This window comes from Pleuronectes platessa, chromosome 1, assembly GCF_947347685.1.
Source record: "Pleuronectes platessa chromosome 1, fPlePla1.1, whole genome shotgun sequence".
NCBI classification, from domain to species: domain Eukaryota; kingdom Metazoa; phylum Chordata; class Actinopteri; order Pleuronectiformes; family Pleuronectidae; genus Pleuronectes; species Pleuronectes platessa.
In genome coordinates, this window is record NC_070626.1 from 21321266 (window position 1) to 21340728 (window position 19463).

The 19463-nt window shown below is 40.4% G+C and overlaps 3 protein-coding genes across 3 annotated transcripts in view; 1 reads left to right on the forward strand and 2 right to left on the reverse strand.

Moving 5' to 3' along the window:
• The window catches only part of apba2b (amyloid beta (A4) precursor protein-binding, family A, member 2b), a 57019-nt gene extending 47925 nt beyond the window's left edge, over nucleotides 1–9094 (forward strand). Inside the window, exons 9-14 of the mRNA XM_053425996.1 lie at nucleotides 1012–1197; nucleotides 2851–3030; nucleotides 4597–4809; nucleotides 4935–5054; nucleotides 5565–5705; nucleotides 7722–9094. Of these exons, the coding sequence (XP_053281971.1) occupies nucleotides 1012–1197; nucleotides 2851–3030; nucleotides 4597–4809; nucleotides 4935–5054; nucleotides 5565–5705; nucleotides 7722–7793 (912 nt within the window). The 3' untranslated portion in view covers nucleotides 7794–9094. The remainder of the gene's footprint in view (nucleotides 1–1011; nucleotides 1198–2850; nucleotides 3031–4596; nucleotides 4810–4934; nucleotides 5055–5564; nucleotides 5706–7721) is intronic.
• Nucleotides 9095–9498: 404 nt separating this feature from the next.
• sord (sorbitol dehydrogenase) lies at nucleotides 9499–14263 on the reverse strand. Its single transcript, XM_053425994.1, has 9 exons — nucleotides 14096–14263; nucleotides 13953–13986; nucleotides 13310–13474; nucleotides 12787–12946; nucleotides 12546–12664; nucleotides 11714–11779; nucleotides 11433–11611; nucleotides 11159–11280; nucleotides 9499–10584 (listed from the first exon to the last, which is right to left on the reverse strand). Exons 1-9 carry the CDS (start codon nucleotides 14147–14149, stop codon nucleotides 10419–10421), a joined length of 1065 nt encoding a protein of 354 aa, XP_053281969.1. The 5' UTR covers nucleotides 14150–14263; the 3' UTR covers nucleotides 9499–10418.
• Nucleotides 14264–15149: 886 nt separating this feature from the next.
• Nucleotides 15150–17864, reverse strand: terb2 (telomere repeat binding bouquet formation protein 2). Its single transcript, XM_053425995.1, has 7 exons — nucleotides 17731–17864; nucleotides 16962–17043; nucleotides 16744–16883; nucleotides 15800–15861; nucleotides 15681–15727; nucleotides 15494–15582; nucleotides 15150–15369 (listed from the first exon to the last, which is right to left on the reverse strand). The coding sequence occupies exons 1-7, from the start codon at nucleotides 17792–17794 to the stop codon at nucleotides 15284–15286; spliced, it is 570 nt and encodes a 189-aa protein (XP_053281970.1). The 5' UTR covers nucleotides 17795–17864; the 3' UTR covers nucleotides 15150–15283.
• Between the last annotated feature and the right edge of the window lie 1599 nt (nucleotides 17865–19463).

Genomic DNA, 19463 nt, shown 5'->3' on the forward strand with positions numbered 1-19463 from the left:
AAACCAACGTGCTGCAATGCAGTGACTTCCTCCCCCCCCCCCCTCCATCTGGTTGCCACTGGTGCTGGCGCTCGTGGCAAAGAGAGATTCTGAGTGAAACACCTTTGTTGCACAATTAAACAGCTCGAAGCAGCTTGCATGGGCTTTCTGACATTGATTTATAATAAGAACAACTGCGACTGTGGGCTGGAACAACAACACTAATTAGGCTCATGCGATAAAAACAGCAGAAACAGTTAATGAAGTGAACTCAACTCAAATTAAAATCAGCATACTATCTTCAGCGGTGAAGAAATACAGCTTCCTCTCAGCAAACCAACAGATTCTCCTTCAAAGTCTGTATCTTCTCGAAGTTGCTGCTTCATGTTTACGATACCTCGTCAGATTTACATTATGACACAAGACAGTTATTAGGCAGAGTGAACAAAAACATCAACACAAAAACTCCATATATCCAAACCCATTCTGAGATATCCTCATTATTTCTGCATAAACAGTCTACTGAGTATTATTGAGCTGTAATCACATGATACAACAGGTTCAAATTGAGGTCTTTATGTTTTTCTACCAGCAACACTTTCAAAAGACTTACAAAAAGAGGCAGCAAATATACACTGGTGTTTTATTCTCAAATATTAACCAAAACAGGATGTTTGCTGTTTGCCAGAATAAACACCAGCAACAAGTACTTTGTTAATATGAAATAAAGAAGATATTCCCCATAGTTTTGTTCCCATAATGTACCACATAAGACTTACAACCTTATAGTAGAAATATGCATTAATACGCCATTTTGTTATCTCAGATGTACAAATTGTGAGTCACCAGCACAGTTTCAGTTTTTTTGGCCAACAATTAGGTCAAAATTAATTGTACATAGATGATTATTTCACTTTCATATCACAAATTGAAACTGTAATAACTTCAGAGTGTTATGAAAACCATAATGTTGATGTTTGACAGTCGATTTTGTCTCAGATGTGTGTAACTCTGTGATTGTTGTGTCCACAGGAGACCATGATGGACAACGCTCTCCGCACTATATCCTACATCGCTGATATTGGGAACATCGTGGTCCTGATGGCGAGACGCCGGATGCCGCGCACGGCCTCACAGGACTGCATTGAAACGACGCCCGGGGCCCCTGAGGCAAAGAAACAGTACAAGATGATTTGCCATGTCTTCGAGTCTGAGGATGTAAGTGAGTCAAGTGTTGTAACAAAGCTGTGAACGTGTTTATGAAAGTTGGGAAAGTTGGGACGTGGAGATGTTTAAATCTCCAGGACTAGGAGCAGGTGAGAGGTGACACAGACGAGTGTACAGTGATGTGACTAAATGTTGTTATAAAATGTTATTTGTGTATCATTATATAAGAGGTCGCATTTGTTAGATGAAATCTCTAAAGAGATGACACTTTCACTGACGGTCAAAAGGTTAAGGTCCGGTGACCGTACAATGTTTTAAACTTGTTATATTTGGAATGCCCAAAGGGAATTTCATTATACGTGGCACAAACATTCACCTGGACTTTTGGATAGATTTTGGTGGTCAAAGGTCAAAGTTGCTGTGACCTCACAATCCACAGACTGTAGAGTCTTCAGGGTTAGGGTTATATATATAATTCTAGTTTGTTTTAACTGTGATTCGATTGTTTTATTTGATTCCCCCCTAAAAAATCTTTATTTTTCTGCTTTTTTTATTACAAATGCTACTTCTTTTAATCTAAAATTGCTACATCCGACCGTAAATCACCAGTTAGAGCAACCTACTGATGGGAAACGCTTTAAATTGGCTGGACAATTTTTCATTTATTTTCTGACCACAGAGCTGCTGCTCGTTGAAGCAGATCCTGCAAAGACTTGGCAACATTAACAATGTCGCCCAGAGGATCCAGCAACTCAGTGTCTGTGCCAGTCAGTAAAAAAAGACCCGACTCCAATCAATCCTCTCTTCATCAGAGTTTACTGCCAGGTTTTAAAGACTTCTTACAATTATAATAGAAACAGTTAGCCGCTCATTTATCAACTTATAGACTGTGTCAGTTAATGAAGCTCCTCTGGCTCCATGCACAGTTTGCCTAAGTTTGACTTTGTAACTGCTCTGCCAAATTCAGTCGGTATTGATTTCCAGAGTTTGGGCATTAATGTCTGCAAATTCTGTCTGAGATTTTAAACAAGTATAGAACTAAGTTGAACAGGAAATAAGGTTAAACCAAGATTTTTAAACTCTTGATCTATATTTATCTCACGGCCAGGATAAGCCCACAGTTACAATTTTGTACACGTCCATGTTTTACGAAATCCACTTTTTCCAAACTTTTTTTTTAAAAGCTAAATTACTTCGGATGTTTCATAGCAGTGCTGTTCAGTCAACATTTATAAACTGGGTGTTTCTTAACAACAGTCATCTTTCATCATTCTAGTAACTGTGTTTGTCTGTATGTGGCTTTCATATCCTGATAAGTGTTCATCTTATCGACTTCTCACTTGTTATGTGTATTGTACTGTTAGTGGCCCATGGTAGTTCAGTGGTGAATGTTGGACACGTGATATATTCACTGAACTTTGACTCAACAGTTGAACAGCTCTTTGTGCAGCAGGTGCTTCAGAGAATTTACTTTGTGTAGATTTCTCTTTTCTGTGTTTTTCCTGCTGCTCTCCTCTCTACCAGCTAATAGCTACTGACAGGGAAAATCAATGTATAATATGTTTTAACGTATTCTTGGTGCACTCTCACTGCGACTGTTGTCCGATCAGATGCTTTTTTACACCCCTGTGTTGTTGTATTCCCTTCTTTGGCTCCAACAAAACAAGATCACCAACTCGTTTATGATTCCTGCTTTTCCTCCAGGCCCAGCTCATCGCTCAGTCCATCGGCCAGGCGTTCAGTGTCGCTTACCAAGAGTTTCTGAGAGCCAATGGCATCAACCCCGAGGACCTGAGCCAGAAGGAGTACAGTGACATCATCAACACGCAGGAGATGTACAACGACGACCTTATTCACTTCTCCAACTCCGAAAACTGCAAAGAGGTGGGTCGATATGAAGAGTAAAGTACACACATTAGCACTTTGTTACGACAGAGTATTAGGGACCATGTTGAAGAAAGATCTGTAATAGAACTGTGCTCATAAGAGTTCCACTCCTTCTGGATTCTTATGATATTGTGCTGCCAAAAGATCACACATTTTGTAATCTGTGAAACCTGAGTTATTGTTAGGTTTAAAGTAAGTTATTAAAAACACCAAGACGCATCTCATTCCTAAATTTAAACCCTCTGACATTACGTGTAGCCTAAAATTCACAAAAAAATTATATTTAGAAAATTAAGATCTATTTAACTTTATTTTCTTAATATATAACTTTAGTCTTATAAAATTAATGTTTTTCTCGTAACATAAAAACTTAATTCTGTCAAAATTATGACTTTATTTTTGTAAAAGTACAACTGCATTGTTGCTATATTTAAATGTTATTCTCACAATCTCAGATTTTCCTCTTTAATTGGCCCTAACACGTTTTCATCAAGACTGTGTGTTTTGTCTACAGATGTTTTTTATGTTTGTGTCAGTGCAGGAAAACGTCTAATCATGCTACAGGCACTTCAGGGAAACACACAAGTATAAAGTAACTAATGAGACAGATTAAGAGGCGGATGGTACAGTAACATCTACTGTTTGCCATTTAGCTTCTTCTTTACCTAACACTGTGCACTGGAAGCATCACTGCAGGTCTGAGGAGAGTCAGGAACCGTGACACCGTTTCTGCTGTACGAGCAGAGAAGCTCCACCAAACAGCTGCTGCTGCGTTTCAGGCACACAAGCAATTTGTAGTGATGAGGAAACTGGGCTTTCCTGGAGCAATAACGCTTCCTAATCAACTGTGATGAGAATAAATTCATTATTCAAGGCTCCATGTGTGAGGAGCAAAAAGCAGGGAAATCTATTCTACATTAGCCCAATGGTTGGATGTGTAAAAGACTGTGAAATACAATACTGATGGAATAAAGTGCTAGACACAAATCGCCACCAATCTTTGAGTCTTTATGCTTAAAATAAACACACGTTCAACCTGGACAGAAAATAGTTTTACTAAGACGAGAGATCAAAACTGTTCATTCAGCTGCTGAGGAAATGTACATTATAATTAGTCTCTACTGTTAAGTGACTAACACACATTTTTATTGATAAATTGAACTCTAATCTATGTTAACAACTACAACTACACCCAAGAGAACTACACCCATAAGTTGAGCATTGTGTGTGAGGGATAATACAGTACAACACAGTTTTATTAATATTAAATATGTTTTTATGGGAGAAATAACTGTTGAGAAATACTGTATATTAATGAACTATTAAAGAATACCATATATTTAGTCATAAAAAGCTTATACTCTGATAAATGATAAAGGGGGACAAGGTGTTTACTGTTGTGTTACTATATTAATAAAATATCCTGATCATGATCAGATTTCTGCTCTGATCCATGGAAGTTCTGTATGTGTCCTCTGCAAATACCTGATGAAAAATAGACTGATTCATAAAGACTGAGTTTGTCCCCCCCCCCCCCCCCCCCCACTTGCTCCCGCTCCACAGCTGCAGCTGGAGAAGAGTAAAGGGGAGATCCTGGGTGTGGTGATCGTAGAGTCCGGCTGGGGATCCATCCTGCCCACAGTTATCTTAGCCAACATGATGAATGGTGGGCCGGCGGCTCGCTCTGGCAAACTCAGCATCGGAGACCAGATCATGTCCATCAACAACACCAGCCTCGTGGGGCTGCCACTCGCCACCTGTCAGGGAATCATCAAGGTACACAGACACTGTTCAGGCTGCACCAGGCAGCTGGAGCTGGGAAATACATCTTCAGATTTTGCTCAGACAATTAACGACATGAGAATTAACACGTTTTGTTATGTCTGCTCTGTGTGTTAAAGGGCTTAAAGAACCAGGTTCAGGTGAAGATGAACATTGTGAGCTGCCCTCCTGTCACCACCGTCCTCATCAAGAGACCAGATCTCAAATATCAGCTCGGCTTCAGCGTCCAGAACGGCATCGTAAGTTTGAATCCGACATCTTTTTCACCACCACCACCAATAGGTGGGTCACTTAGATGTGAGTACAATTAACAAAAGATATGCTGAAATTAATAAAGGTATAAATATAGGCTGCTTGGTTGTATCTTGTTCCAATGGATAAAATGTTATATTGGAACTGTGCAGCACACGTGTACGTTAACTGTCTCAGTAAAGATTAATCTGCTCATTATTTCAGTTCCTGTGTGTTGGAGAAACATTGTCAGTGATAAATGACTGTTTTGACCCAGAAAATATTTACTCACCTAATACATTGTAAAAAAAAAAAAAAGATTGCTTTATCTTCAGCAAGGATCAAATTGACCATTGTTCTTCTCTAATCCCATATAAACTTTGAAATAAAAACTTCTGTTGTGAGGGTCATACTCGTACTGCTGTGGATATGTGACTCTCATAGAGGCTTTCATTTAGCATCTGATGACTCTTGCAGAAATGTTTCTAACATGAGGACTTGTGTGCTTCACTCGTCAGATATGCAGTCTGATGCGAGGAGGAATCGCTGAGCGAGGTGGCGTCCGTGTGGGTCACAGGATCATTGAGATCAATGGGCAGAGTGTGGTGGCCACAGCACATGAGAAGATTGTCCAGGCCCTCTCCAACTCCGTCGGCGAGGTTCGAACTGATGTATACAAATACACACATGCTCACACACACTCACAGATTCACACAGAACATTCAAGATTTATGACTTATAAGACATAGGGTTAGGGTTGTAATATAAAGACTCGAAAATCTTATAAAATATATACCTTAAATATACATTTTTTAACTAAAATATAGTATATTACTACTGAGTAGAGTGAATTAATGAATTAAAGGAATACTGATATGAAATAAGTAATACTGATACTGCAAATATTGCAAGGTGCAGAGTTTAGAGGAGTGACAGTCTTATGGCAGATTGGAGGAGTTAATAAGTATTGTGGTCTGGGGGTTGAAGCTGTCTCTGAGCCTGGTGGTGCAGGCCTGGATGCTGAGGTACCATGGGCCTGGTGGTGCAGGCCCGGATGCTGAGTTACCACGGGCCTGGTGGTGCAGGCCCGGATGCTGAGGTACCATGGGCCTGGTGGTTCAGGCCTGGATGCTGAGTTACCACGGGCCTGGTGGTGCAGGCCCGGATGCTGAGGTACCATGGGCCTGGTGGTGCAGGCCCGGATGCTGAGGTACCATGGGCCTGGTGGTGCAGGCCCGGATGCTGAGGTACCATGGGCCTTGGGGTGCAGGCCCGGATGCTGAGGTCCTGTGGGCCAGATGGCAGCAGGCAGAACAGTTCATGGTCGGGTGATGGGGGTCTTTGATAATCCTGTTGGCCTTCCTCCTACATCGCTCGGTGTAGAGGTCCTCCACGGATGGCAGCTCTGTCCTGGTGATGCTATTGCACAGCAAATAACTGTGTGTTACTTTTATTGCTGTTTTGTTATGTTAGGGAATGACTTTTTTGAATAAAAGAGCGTGCACAGGTTGTGTATTTATATAAAGGGGCATTCAACAGATGGTACACATGAAGTCCAGTTTACTTAAACAGGGATTGTCAACCTGGGGTCCTGACCCCTACATGGGTCATGTGATCATTTCTGGGGGTTGCAAAGAAAAATCTGTTGAAAATATTCAAAATAAAATTACATATTTTAGACTTGGAATTGGTCAACCAATCACGACTCAGTCTCAGCTGTCAATCATGAAGTTTCACCTTGTATTTTAAAGCATAAAATAACTAAATAAAACCAAACAGACAAATGTCAGTGTGATAAGAACTAACTAAAAAGACAGACACCATCTTTGAAAAAGCTTTGGCTTCACATTGGGAGCTGTCATATCGTCCATCTCTATACACAGTGAGTCTATGATCATGGCTAAAGAGTTAGAAACCCACTGTACTGCAATAGCTTTGATGAGTTGTTTAAACTTTGGCTTCGTAGACGACACATTCCTAACAGAATTCCTACAAACTGAAGTGTTGAGCTTTAACCAGCAGGTCAAGTCTAATAAAATCTGCAGCTCAGTAGCTTCACAGGAGCTGAAGGATCCAACTTGTTTGGACACTAAAAGTTCAAATATGTCTCAGTCTGAGCTGCCTGCATTTTATTTTGACATTTTTGATTGGGGGGGAGGTATTCTGTCTCTGTGACAAGTTCCCACAACTCAGTGGAAGAGCAGATAGTCCATCACTCTGTCACATGTCCCCCTGCCAAAGACAGAAAAACAGTGTGGAGGCAAGTGGCTGCTGTTGTGGAAGAATTCAACCTGTCACCAACTCTACATGAAAGAATATGTCGGGTAGATTTAGTGCATGAGTGGATAAAGTTGTGATTGACTCTGTCGCTCTGGAGCTCGGTGTGGTTAGAATACAAATATTGTCACAGACACATTTTTATATTTAATATTTTGTTTATGGTCCATTCATTTGACACATTTCACATTTAAGCTGTGCTAAATAAGGATATTAAAAACTAGACTCTGAAACAACACCACAAAATAAAGCACACTTTTAATCACAGGATTATATGTGATATTGAATTTTTTAAGACACAACATAAAGGATCTTTTAGGGTTTAAGAGTCACTTTAAAGACGCAGTATTAAGTCGATTAAATGTTTACGGATGTGCTTTTGTTTCTGTCACTCTCAGATCCACATGAAGACGATGCCGGCGGCCATGTTCAGACTTCTGACAGGCCAGGAGACGCCCATGTACATATGAACGCCAGCCAGGGACCGTCCCACAGGACGTCGGCTGTGATTGGTTCCCATCCCGACCAGTGACAGGACGGCGACTCCCCGTCCATTCCTCTCTCCCTATTTTGATTTCTCTCTTTCGTTGAGCTAATGACTTCAACTCTTCATCATTCCGTTGTCTGTGCTTAACATGCAGCAGCCATCTTACTGACATGAAACCCTTTTTTCCATATTTCCAGCTGGAGAGAACAGCGTGTGTGTTTGTGTGTATATACATATATACACTGTTTATATAATTTATTTGTCCTCTCTGTGCTTTCTTGTGTGTGTCTGTGTGGACGGATGGACTTATCGAGCAAGTTCTTTTTTTTTGTATTCACGTAATGCAATACGATACTGAAACTATACACCTTGTATACTTTCATTTTCTTCTCCATTTATTTATTTCTCATGTAAATACATATTTTGCTAATATTGTGACTAGAGGGTTGGGGAGGGGCACAGCTGCTTTGTAAATATGGAATCTCGCTGTTGAAAGAGGACACGGTACTTGATGAAGGCAAAGACACAATTAAATAAAAACGCCGGATATCATTACAGTTGCCATGAAAAGGGAGTGGGGGGGGGGGATTATTTTGGTGTTTAATATGTTGGTAAGTTGATATAATGTCCACGTGAATCAAACCAATGCTTGCAGCAGGGGTTAATGGGAGAAACGCCATATCCATTTGATTTCCCTTCATTTTACGGCAATACACAAGTTCGACCTCCGAGTGACAGTTCAAGTCTTTTCTAAAGCTCATGTACAAAACACACTCACACACCGTTTAAATAACACGCAACCCAACACAACTATTAACACGCGTTAGTTATGCTTTGGATATATCAACACATCACACGAATGAAAAATAGGACGTTTCTTTTTTTTTTCTCTACTGTGTGCTCATCTGTCGTGTTCCTGACTGACGCTCATGGAGACCGTGAGTGGATCGTGAATGTAACTGTGTCGTGCGAGCTGTCCCATTGCCATAAGCAGTATTAGAATGTCTGTACATAAAGAGAAAACGTGTCTGGTGTTGTGCTCATGTTAAAAAAAGAGAAAACGACACAGCAGGTTTAGTCACTGCAAACGTCCTCACACCTGTACGTTGGCTTTCCGTCTTGAGAGGGAGCGAGAGGGAATCACACACTGTGAAAGGAAACAGAAGCCGTCACCGCAGAGTCACGGCTTCACAACGCATCGTAGTGAAGTGGATCCATTTGAACATTTTCTGTGTGCATGCCTCGTAAAAAGTTGTATCACGTCACTGTGGCAAGAAAATAAAAACTGAGCTGAACCTGCCTGGTTTTTATTCCACTGGATTCTAACAGAAACGATGTCGTCCTGTGAACCTACTTTACAATTAGTCTGGTTAATACAGAGGTGAACAGCCAACATCCAGCCATGATCCATATACTGTTGGTCCTGTGAGAGCTGGAGACAAGTCAGGCTGGCACTGGCTCAGAGGACCAACATACAAACAACCAGTCACACTCACACTCACCTACTGGCTCCAATTAACCTAACAAGCAGAACATGCAATGTCCCAGCAAACTGGGATTCAAACCATCCTGCAGTGAATCTAAACACTGGCACCATTAAAAAACATAAGTTATACATGCATAGAATAGTTCTGATGAATCAAAATTAAATAGGTACAGCCAAACTTTAGAGAAAATTGCTCCAATAATTAACCTCATGATTTTAATTTGGTATGAAACAGAAATCTCATAAATTTGACAAATATTCTATCTTTCATTTTAGTGAGATTTATTTTCAGTTAGATTCTGAGTTGGGTTTAATTGTCAGGATGTTTAATTATTGGAGCTCCTACGTGTTTCACAGTTTCACACCACAGACTAATTCCAAGTAGAGTTTGAACATGTGGAAATAAAAGCTGCTCACAGCAACTGGAAACCATTTTACCAGCGTAATGAACAGGTTATGCAAAGTGCATGTTGCCAATACATCATGTTGAACTGAAGCGGGTCATGAGTGCAGTGATTAAATGTTAATTAAATCTATTAATTAAATGAATAAAATGTCAATAAATTTAAAGTGGTATTTCAAAGCTGCAGCTGGACCAACATGAATCTGAGCAGGATTTTCTCATGTCCTGATTCCTGCACAGTTAAGCTCATGAATTCATTGTATACCAATGGTAGAACTGTTAATCATGACAATTATTATAATCACATACTGTTCAAGGAATTGATACAATTGGCTATTCACTTTAAAACTCTGGTTCCCCCTAGTGCTGAGAACTAGGAAGTGCAGGTCCTGCAGTCTCGCTCATCTTGATATAAGTATAATTATCTATCTATAAAGAACCACAACACATTTTGAAATTTAAGATTCATTATTTTAAAAAGTTTAATTACTTTGTGTAAACAAACTAAAATTAGCAGCAATGTAAAGAAATTAAAATGTTGTTTATTATTCGTACCATTTAACTCTATGTCCGAACTGCAGGTGAAACAACAGTCAGTTCTGTTATTTGCGTTTCTTTAAACTACCTCTATTATCTCTCTTGGGGTCAATGTCCAGTTTCTAGTTGTCTGCTCGTCACGCTGAGTCGCTCTCGTGTGTTTCCGCTGCACTGGGGTCAGATCAGGGGTTCTGGTCGTTCTGGTCACACTTTAACATGACCTTTATCCCAACCCCCTGACGCGTGGTCTCAAAGGCCTGGGCTGCCTGCTCCAGGGGAAAGCGGTGGGTCACCAGGGGCTTCACGTTCACTTTACCTGACGCCAGCATGTTGATCGCCATCGGCCAGCTGCGACACAGGGAGACAAGCGTTTTACTGGAACAGTTCATTACCTGTGACCTCATCTCTATCAAGGACGTTGTGTTTCACCCCTGACTGTGTGTTGGTTAGTTTGATGGAAGGATGTGTCATGGGCCAAGAAAGATCCCACTAAAAATTTTGTGCAGATCCAGAATTTGTTATCAATTTCCTTAACATTGCGAGATCGGACCTTTTTTGAAGATTACAGCGATACAGTTTACCGGTGAGAGAAATGATTGGATCTTGAGGAAAAAAGATCATGGGAATGATATTTAGTATTCGATAAAAAGTTTCCACAATTTGTTGCAGATTAAAATAAAACTCCAGATCTGGTGGATTTAAGAAATATTTCATTATGGTTAGGCTTTCTTCAGGTAACATATAAGGCTTCAATGTTCAATAGTTTCAGAACTGGGCAGAATAAAAAGCGACAGTTGGGCCTTGGCAGACTTCTAGTTAATTAGTTTATGGGTTGAGCTCTATGGTTGAGCTTCAGTCAAAGACGTGACTGGACCTGCCTCCTTTGAACAAGATGTGAAACCAACTACAACTTTTTTCTCACGTGTTGCAGTAGCGGAAAACTCCTCTGATGTCCACTTCTCTCAAAGCAGCATTGATCAGAGGAATAGTGACCAGCTCAGAGCCGAGACCCACCAGCACCACCACGCCTCCCAAGCGTGTTGCCTAATAAAAAAACAAATATTATAAAGAATAAAATTCATTATTTTAGGAATCTACAGATACTGAAATCGACAGCGGAGAAAGAATTCCGATCGTTACTTAATTAACAGTAAGAACACAACAAACTGTAAACACTAAAGGTGAGCGTCACACACATAGATGGCCGTCTGGATGCTGCTCTCCACACCACTGCACTCAACAGTGATGTGAGGCGGAGCTCCGAGCATGTCCTCCACACGCTTGGCGAGCTGCTTGGGTTCGTCCTCTCTCTTCACTGTCACCTGGAAGTCCGCCCCCAGCTCTTTGGCCATCGTCAGACGTTCTGGGGACAGATCTGAACGTGGGAAATGAAGAGTTGTAGAGAGAGGAAGTCGTAATCCGAATGTTGTGTCACTTCATTAAAGATAAGTGTTTATAAACTGTGTGTGTGTGTTACCAGTGATGATGACCTGTGAGGCCCCCATCGCCTTGGCCACAAGTAAACAGACCAACCCAATGGGCCCTGAAGAAAAACAAAAAACACAATACAGTTAAAAGAGTTAAAAGAGTCATTCTGCCAAATTGAACCTACATTGTACAATTTAGTGGAAATAATCCTTTATTTTTAGCTAAAATCCAGAACTAGATGTTTGGAGAAAATAATTACGACCAACCAAAACAGTGTAGAACAACATAACATGAAGTGGGGGGGAGTTCATGGGTACTGAATGGGCTTTACCTGTCATGTGTTTAGTTCTGTTTCTAGATGAACTGATATTGTAAATTTAATTATTTTTGAATTATTGTTTTTGTAAACCTGTTTGTTCAGGTTTATTTATCATTCAATTGCTTTGTTGTTGTTGTTGTTGTTGTTGTTGTTGTTTTTGTTGTTTTGGGATGATGTACAATCATGTTTTGTATTATATTGTGTGAGTTGTGTGCATTATAAGTCTGTATTTAATTCCTTTACACGTGTGACAAAATGTTCATTAGCTTGTTTTCACCCTGGTGGCTTGTTAAATATTAACCCCCCGACCAGCCGTGTTCAGGTTCACCAGGTTCACATGATTTTTCCCTTGACTTTTGTTAAGTCAGTATGATTCTCAGTTTTAGCAAAAATGACTGTTACATCAGATTTCTCTCAAGCAGCGACTTGTCACTTAAACAAAGAGCACTCAGCTCTTTTATAGGATTCTGCTCCATGCCCTGACATGCACTGTGTAATATTACGTTAGAGGAATATTCCTACGACGGTTGCTAACTGGTTTTACCGTGTGGGATTATTTTACCTGCACCACAGATGAGCACGGTGCTGCCGAGGGTGACGCCGGCCCTGCGGCAGGCGTGGATCCCCACAGACAGAGGTTCAATGAGAGCTCCCTCCTCATAGGTCACATTATCAGGCAGCCTAGAGGAAAAGACACAGACGGCAGCAGAGGAGGAAAGGAGAGTCAGTTGGCCGTCAGAGATCAGGCAGTTGTTAAGTAACATCTGGTGCAACACCATGAAATCCTGAAAAAAAAAAAGTACTTGTAGCAGAAGTTGGCGCTGTGCTTGTAGAATCTGCACAGGTTCCCATGGTCAGGGGGCGTGGCACAGAAGAAGATGGTGGGAGACAAGTTGTATCGTCCGTTTTTGCAGAACTCGTCCATCTCACGGGGGACGCCGGGCTCAATGGCCACTCTGTCCCCTGGACAAACACAAGTCAGGGTCAGAGCAGGGGGATGTGTGTCCTCAGCTCGGGGTGGCTCACAGTGAACTTGTTTTCACTAACATAACAAGATCTGCACAGTGCCACGGATTCTTTTATTTACTATAGTCACGATAAGGACACATGCTCCACACATCACTGTGTACTTTATGTCAATAAAGGAATACAACCTTTTTAAAATTCTATACAATTGTCTACACGATTACTGCAGTGCACATTACACAACAGACAGCCGTTATTATCTGGCAGCTGTGACACACACACACACACACACACACACACAACACACACACACACACACACACACACACACACACACACACACACACAGACACAACTTACCCACTTTAAGATGCTTGACTGCCGACCCGACCTTCACCACCTGCCCTGACGCCTCGTGGCCCAGCACCATCGGCTTGGTGACCACGTAGTCCGCGATTCGTCCGTGCTGCCAGTAGTGAACGTCTGACCCGCAGATTCCCACAGAGTGCATCTTGAGCAGGACATCTGGGGACAGGCGGGACAGGGACACGGTGATAAGGACTCATGTCCACACAGGGTCACTTCAGATGAGCCTGATCCCAGACCCCACCAATCATTTTCTATATCTTTGAATTCTTGATTTGTTCAGCTACTCAAACAGATTGATATTCTTTTGTTTTTTAGGATGAGATAAGTTTTCAATGACCTCACTTGTTACAGCAGCAGAGAGTAAAAATTAGGTAAACAAACTAGCAAGTGAAAGTCTAAAATAGAATAAAAACAGGTAAATACAAGGAATATAATATTATTGATAGTTTTTAGTGCATGTCTATCTAACTTTTTTTGAGTCTGCGGACAACTGACCAAATGGAAAAAATGACAGTATTGACACCTGTGCATTGCAAGTTCATTTGCACAAATAAAAAAAATGCATTATTTAATTTAAATTACAACTTTAACTATCAACAAGGTGCATTTTGTCTCCTGAAAAAAAGAAAAGTACCATCAGGCCCTGGCTCTGGAATTGGAAGCTTTTCCTGTGAGAAATTGACAAAATGCATAAGAGGGAAAAAAAGATCAGATTAACTTCCAACAGGTTGTGACTGACATGTGAATGAATGATCCAGGTCTGTGGCTGTGTGTTACCAGTCTGAGGTCTCCCTGCGCGTGCAGCACCACCGACAGATTCTCCTGAGCCATTTCAACAACTGGGATCAACCACAGAAACCAGAGGAACCACAGGAACCAGAGGAATCAAACCTGAATCAAAGACTGACTCGTGCTCCTGTCTCAAAGTACAGATCTCTGCTCTACTTCCTGTCAGAAAGAGAGGCCGCCTCAAAAACAAAGCTCCTGATTGGTCAAACCGCGGCGGACCGGTCCACTCTGCGGGGATGGAAGGTACCATCGAAAGAAATGGAATTACGCTCATGACGTGTGGTGTTACTTCCACGGCTGCTGTTCTTTTTTCATAAACATGTTTACATTTTGTTGTTAATGATTATGAGTTATCATTGAGTCTGTGTCTTTTGACAAAATGCGAGATTTGTAAAACAAACACCCACCACCAGAGGCTGGACATGGTACACGCTCATTTTATCATTTCCTTTTATGCTATTTTATTTTTACACCTATTGCATGTACACTAAATGTTATACTCTATAACGCAATAAATATTATGTCTATATGTATTTTGTATATATATGTTATAATTGTGCTGTCTTTTAAACAATACAAAACAATAAATGTCATATTATATCATGTTTAAATTTAAAGTTAAAAAAAATATTTTGAAAACATATACTTTATTATAGATATATTTAACAGCGATAAATACATTTATATATGATTAGAGCTTATACAGCAGTTACTATGGATTTGTATTAATTACTCTCTGATATACTTTCATATGTGGTCCCTCTATACAAACCAATATTTTAAATTTATGATTGTTGTTGGTAAAATAAAAAAAAATTGAAATCCAGTTTACTCAAATCAGTTTTTGAGTTTCTTGCCATTTCTGGCCCTCTATACTTTTTTATTGAAATACTTCTACAATTCAAAGATTTTTGCATTCAAAACAAATACGGAGAACATTTGTAACATTTACCTTTTCAGAACATGACAAATCAAGGACTGTATTGACGGATATGATGAAAAGATATAGATTGAGTTACAAAATGAGATCTAACAAGTCACATTCAAGTCAGTTTAAACAAGGCGTATTATGCAGGAAGATAATTCACAACAGCATTTTCTACATCTTGCAGCTGAGAGTAACACAACAGGTACTTGATCCTCTTCAACACACTTTCCTCTCAGTGAATGTTTTATTTAACATTTGGAGCAACTGTAACACTCGGCATGGAAATCACACAGATCACCTGAGTATCTCTGCAGATCGTCCATGCCTACATAACCTTCAGGGAATAATTGAAGAGAAAAAATGGGTGAAATGTTAACAAACCCAGATAACCTCTTCCAACGCAAAATTTAAAATTGTAAAAAAATATTTTTCTCGTGTAACATATTAAAAGGCTTCACCTGTAAGCGTGTTTACACCAGGATAATCCTGCAAATAACCACAGGGGGCCTCTTCACTCTCTGAGGACTCTGTGTCAGATGGGTCACAGCTGTACAAAGATTTAAGACCTTTAGAGAATTCATTAGTTCACTGCACAGTTTACTATTCATTGAGATCTTATTCTGAATATTTATGTTGAAAACACACTTGGTTCTGCTGACTTCTCCTTCACTGGACTCATCGTGTGTAAAATCCTGTAAAACAGAAACCAGTTGAGGAGTTAACTTGTTTATTTGTCTCTGTGTAAAGTTACTCTGTGTATTTACCTGTGTTCCTGGCTGCTCGTCCTCACACTCCCAAATCAACCTCCCCACTACGCTCCTCACTTCTGAAATCACAACCACAGAAACATTGTATGAATTTATAGTTCATAGAATCACTCACTAGTTTCCCTTTGTTTTTGGCTTAATCCATTAAAGTGAAGCAACAACTATTTCCCATCCTCCACAAGTTGATTCTGTCTATGAGTGATATCTCAGAATAGTTTTTAGATTACTTACATAAAACTAGCAAGTTTTTTAAACTATGAATTCAAATCAAAGATTAAACAAAAACTATAATGAAGAAAAATTAATTGTGTTTGTGTAGATGTTTTATACAACCTCATAAATATCTTGGAATCTCATTGTGGGACCTGCCCTCAGAGATGGGAACTACCCATTAAGTATAATGAACTATAAAGTAAAGATTAACTTTGTAACAGAGCTAGATTTTGTTGTTGGTCTCCTGCTCTTCACTGCACGTGGCAACCAAAAACCAATCAATATCTCTTTAGCAAAAACATGACGTCCTGTTCGTTTCCTTGTTTTACGTGACAGTAAGCAATTTAATCTGATATGTTAACTTTTGCTTCGGGGAATAACAATGGATATTTTTCACTCTTTTATGACATTTTATAAACTGAAAAATCAATCGATAATTAAGAAAAATTGCTGTTGAGGAAAAATGTTTGAATAATAAAAAGAAACATTAAGGTTTTTTAGAAGGGGAACCTCGACAAATCCACAAGTGTCACAAGATTGAGGATGGACGACCTGTTGAAGCTGATATTCTCCATTTGCAATCCTATTACTTAGACAGAATTAGAGTTGAGTAAAACTTCAACTGCCTGAGCTGTAGCTTTTGAGACCCCTGAAGCTCTGGGGCCACGGGTGGACGGTTGGTAATCCAGCTTTGTTTACACCAAATGAATAAACACGGTGGTCCTCACCGTCCTGCACGGAGGCTGGAGGCAGCACATAGTGACCGATGCACACGGACTTAACGCTCTGACGCTTCTCACAGGCCGACAGAAACAAGCTGTGAAAAATGGTCACCTTGTTCCACAGGTAATCTCTGCTTTCATATATCCTAAAAAAACAAAACTCAAGTTATATCTTTAATGGGATTTTAGAATATGCTTATTTTTGTTTGTTTTTGTCTATTCACCTCAGAGTATCTGGACATGTAGCATCCTCGCTGAAGAGATAATCTGCCGTCCTCCAACCGGCCACGGTTCCCCCCTCGAGTGCTGCAAGAGAAATGTTGTGGCCATAAAAGGAAGCTGAGACGACCAAATCAAAGTGTGTCAACAAACGTCCTTGTAGGGTCACAGATCCTAAACTAGATTTGTGGTGGTATAATTATTCCCTCTGAAATCCATCCTGACTCATGATTGGTGGAGTGTCGACGGGACCATAAAACCACAGCTACTGCTCAGACTCTGACTGGAGGTGGTAACGTGTCGTCCATCTTTGTTAAGGTCAGCCATTACGGCAATTTACTTCTCTCAAGTGATTTTGAAAGCGTTTTTTATATATCCTACAAAATATATTTAGTTCACGTGTTGTGTTTATATAATAGCTATATAAAAAGTGCCCATGCATTTTATGAATATTGATTTGTTGTTTTTGATCAATCAAATTGTAATACAGTGCACTTCAGTGTAGTGAACTACAATAATCAGTGTATGTTTGTACTGTTGGTTGAATTCACTTTTTTGCAGACACACAGATGCATATTTAAAAAAAATGTATGTTATAAACCCATCTTGGGAATAGCACTGTAAAATATATTTAGCTCTTCTTTAGTTTTCATTGTTTTCAGCCCATAAAGTAGCTGTTAGCTGCAAACCAGCTACATGGATGAATGTGTCACATTATCGTCAGGTGATTAGCAGGTTAGGTCAAACCAGCTTCTCCATGTTGATGGTACTCACTCCAGTAGTGGTGACGTGTGTCCGGCACACTGCATGAGAACCAGGCGGACTTATTGAGAAACATGGCCGCAGTGTCTCAGATCATTCAGACAACAACTCCTCCAGATCATCTTGTTTCTGTCTTTAGTCTGAACTCTGCTGGATGAAGTTCCGCTTCCGTCACTGGTGGTGGCGCTAAAACCACTGTGATGCATTCACAGACAACCTGAAACTGTCGGTAAAGTTCAAATCCGTGCAAACATACGAGGGACCCATAAGATGGACCACACCTGAGATTTACAAAGGGGGGGGACAGAGGTTTAGATGCTGCGTCACGTGACAGGTGTTTTAAAGCCAATTGTCACAGTTTGAGTCATAACTGCACTTACAGAAGTAACGTTTAGTTTTGTTGGCACTGATTCCTCCAGGTTTGTGATCCTCTTGGTTCTTTATTTGCTCTTTGATTTTTAGAAAGTGTCATTGACCAAGATAATGCTGATAAGGATCTTTTTTAGGTGTGTCTTATTTACTGTATTACTACATCTCACTTTATGGGTGACACAAATTTAGTTTTTCTTCAATATGTTTCTCTGGTATGACTTCCTCAAATGTGAAGTAGAGCTGATCCGGCTGACTGACATCACTGCTCCTGAACTACACCGGTTTATCTCCAGGCCCAGGCTCTTGTTAAGGTATGTTGTCTTCTCAAAAGTAAAATAAAGAAATCGTGTTTAACAGATGCAAGAAGATTTTCAGTTTCACTAAAGGTGTAATTTATTGAAGGGTTGTTTAAAAGTGGAATTCATGGATGTATTCAAGGTCCTTTAATGTAGAAAGTAAGATATAAAACAGGTCAATGTGGTATATTAATCAAAATGCTCAATTCGCCGAGAAATACACAAAGCTAATATTCTGAAACTGCCTTCAAATTAGCTGTCAGGACAGCTTTTGTGATGTTGTGAAGAAACTGTCACCATCCTCAACCATGTCGTCAGCACAGGGTATTTTCATTAGATCTCTATTTAGGAGTCTTATCATTGTTTCTTTCCGGCCTCCTCTACAATCCGTTTAATCTTTTTAAAGCTACATCCTTCTGCTAATCATTGGATTACTTTTATCTTGCTGTTTTTGGTTAGCTGCTTTACACTTGTCCGCTGTTATTGTGGCTGCAAACTTGCACCCTCACAGTTATAGGGCTGCTTGATGGCTTTGTCTCCTGATCAGCGAATCTGGCTAAACATAGTCCCACCTTACTTTTTTCCATTTGCTGAATACTGTCACATTGCCGCTGGTAGATTTTCCTTTGCATTTCATCGTTTCTTCCCTGCAGCCCAAATCAAACCATTCAAACATCCACAGGGTTTCTTGACAATGGAGGGGTGGACCGCTGCTTCTACTGGTCATCCATTTGCCATTTTCTACTCTTGCTGTCCTGGTTTCCCAGTCTCCCACTTCCCTGATGTCCCAGATGATCAGTGGCCATGCATGCTCCCGTAGCCCAAATCATACTGGCACTGCCCCGGGTCCGCTCAGAGATTCTTGCAGCTGAGGTGAGTGAGCTGGAGGCAGTGGTAGCAGGGCTCCACCTCGATGCTGCAGTACAGCTGTGACTTCCAGATGATCCAGGGGTTTGCAGTGGATCCAGGCCTGAGGCCCGGGTGTGGAGCTTCACACCAAATCCAGCTGGAGCTTTTTAGATTTAACCGTCTGTTTAGCTCATATCGGCTGACTGACCATCTCCGTTTGGATTTATC